The 2,500-nt window shown below is 33.7% G+C and overlaps 1 protein-coding gene across 1 annotated transcript in view; it reads right to left on the bottom strand.

The window, feature by feature from the left end:
- LOC119577669 (chromosome-associated kinesin KIF4A-like) overlaps positions 1 to 2,500 on the bottom strand; it is a 96,544-nt gene that overhangs the window by 42,418 nt on the left and 51,626 nt on the right. The window contains exon 5 of the mRNA XM_037925228.1: positions 1,696 to 1,776. Within this exon, the coding sequence (XP_037781156.1) occupies positions 1,696 to 1,776 (81 nt within the window). The remainder of the gene's footprint in view (positions 1 to 1,695; positions 1,777 to 2,500) is intronic.

The raw sequence follows: 2,500 nt of genomic DNA, 5'->3' as shown, positions 1-2,500 counted from the left end.
ATATATATATATATATATTATCATATAATATATATATAATATATATATATATATATATATATATATATATATATATATATATATATATATATAAAGTGAAATAATAAATAATGATATTCACCATCGTCATGACAACCCAAAAAGGTATGCACAGCACAGGCAGGCGCGGTGGGTGTGAGAGATATCGGTTGGGGGTCGGATTCCCACCTTGCCCCCTACCCCTCTCCCCCTCCTGCCCCCTCCTCCTCTTCCCCCCCTTCCCCCTCCCCCCCTCTCTCTCTCTCCTCCTCCTCCCCCCTCCCCCTCTCCGCCACTGGACTAAACTAGAACGGTGTTATTGATTGAAGTGCTGTTATGCCATACCTTAGGTGTGAGGGAGTGTGTGTGTGTGTGTGTGTGTGTGTGTGTGTGTGTGTGTGTGTGTGTGTGTGTGTGTGTGTGTGTGTGTGTGTGTGTGTGTGTGTGTGTGTGTGTGTGTGTGTGTGTGTTACGCGCGCGCCTGTATGTATACATGCATAAATAAATAATAATATCATTCATAACAACAATAATATATATATATATATATATATATATATATATAAAATACATAATCTTATTTATCTGTATTAGTATATACAAACATACAAATATACGTTTACATAAGTATTCACATACGTAGTTTGGCCTATAGAGCGACCGACTGATATACGAACGAAATAAGCGACAGAGAAGTGTTATGAATAATATATGCTTATTTTGAAAGAGAAAATATGAACAAATAGAGAGAGGGAGAGGGAGAGGGACAGATAGATAGATAGATAGATAGATAGATAGAGAGAGAGAGAGAGAGAGAGAGAGGAGAGAAGAGAGAGAGAGAGAGGAGAGAGAGAGAGAGAGAGAGAGAGAGAGAGAGACAGAGAGAGAGAGAGAGAGAGAGAGAGGAAGAGAGAGAGAGAGAGAGAGAGAGAGAGAGAGAGAAAGGAATGTAATTTATGTACAAATAGATACGGCTAACACATGCAAATATTCTACAAAAAGTAGAGGAAAAAAAGAGAAGAATAAAAAGGTGAAATATGTCTCACCTCTATTTCTAATTGTCTAAAAAAATAATAATAATAATTACAAGATAGAGAAACAAAAATGAAGTATATGGCCACTAGTACTTAGCCTTCCTTATAAGAAAAAAAAATCGCCAACAAAAGGAAATTGCGCGTCTTGAATTATGGGTAAAAATGAAAAAAAAAAGTAGTGATGGTCATGAGGATGGTAATGTATCGATGGTCATGGTCATGAGGATGGTAGTATTATATATAAAAAAAATTTTTTTTTCTTTTTTCGCCAACAAAAAGAAATTGCGCTTCTTGAATTATGGGCAAAAAAAAAAAAAAAAATGTAGAGATAGTGATGAGGATGGTGGTGATGAGAGTGATGAATAATTACCATCATCAGCATCAAGATAAAGATAACAGCATCAAGATAAAGATAATGGCATCAAGATAAAAGATAACAGCAGCAAAACCGGCCAATACGACTCATCCTCGTCGCTTGTCCGAAACACTGACGCACGACCACGGCTTCGCGATTTACACAAAAGCGGACAATAAAAAAAAAGCACCAAAAAGCGACAAAAAGCTGAACAAGAAACAAATTTAAAAAAATCCCAGCAAATGTTGTTGTTGTTTTGGCCCTGAAATAAGCCTTAAAATCACTCACCCGAAAGAAATCAGACCTGGGTTGCTGTTTCTTAAGTTCTCGGCCGGTGATGGTCGGCAAGGATTTGCGAGATGTATAGTACTAAGGGGGGATGGGGGAGGGGGAGGGGGGGGTGTCAAGAGAAGGGGAAGGGGAGGGGTGGGGGGGGCGAGAGAAAAACAAAATGGAGGATAAGTGTTTTTTATTTTATTTTTTTTCTTTGATTAAAATAATTGGATTATGGTCAGTATATATTATGTTTAACATAGGTGTCAGATTTATGTGACATTTTTCATTTCCTCGATATATATATATGTATATATTATATATATATATATATACACATATATATACATTATATATATATATATATATTATATAATATATCTATATATATATATATATATATATATATACACACACATATATATACATTATATATATATATATATACATATACATATATATATTGTATATATATATTATGTATAGAATATATATACCATATAACAATATATGGTATATATACATATATATACCTATCTATATATGTGTGTGTGTATATATATATATTATATATATATACATATAATACAATAATAATTATAATATATATATATATATATTAGACTATATATATATATATATATTTATAATTTTGGGTCAGGAGACCTACTTACCATTGCTAGCAATATAAGCTTCACAATACAAATACTGCGATATAAAAAAAGGGCAAAGGACAAAGAGAGAAGTGGAAAAAGACCAACTCCAGTCCACGGCACCCGAACCCTGTATCGAAAATGTCACACATAAAAAAAAAAGTATA

The sequence above is a fragment of the Penaeus monodon genome, chromosome 10, assembly GCF_015228065.2.
Source record: "Penaeus monodon isolate SGIC_2016 chromosome 10, NSTDA_Pmon_1, whole genome shotgun sequence".
NCBI classification, from domain to species: domain Eukaryota; kingdom Metazoa; phylum Arthropoda; class Malacostraca; order Decapoda; family Penaeidae; genus Penaeus; species Penaeus monodon.
Note: the sequence above shows the minus strand (reverse complement) of the source record. Positions and strands in the feature narration are given on the sequence as shown.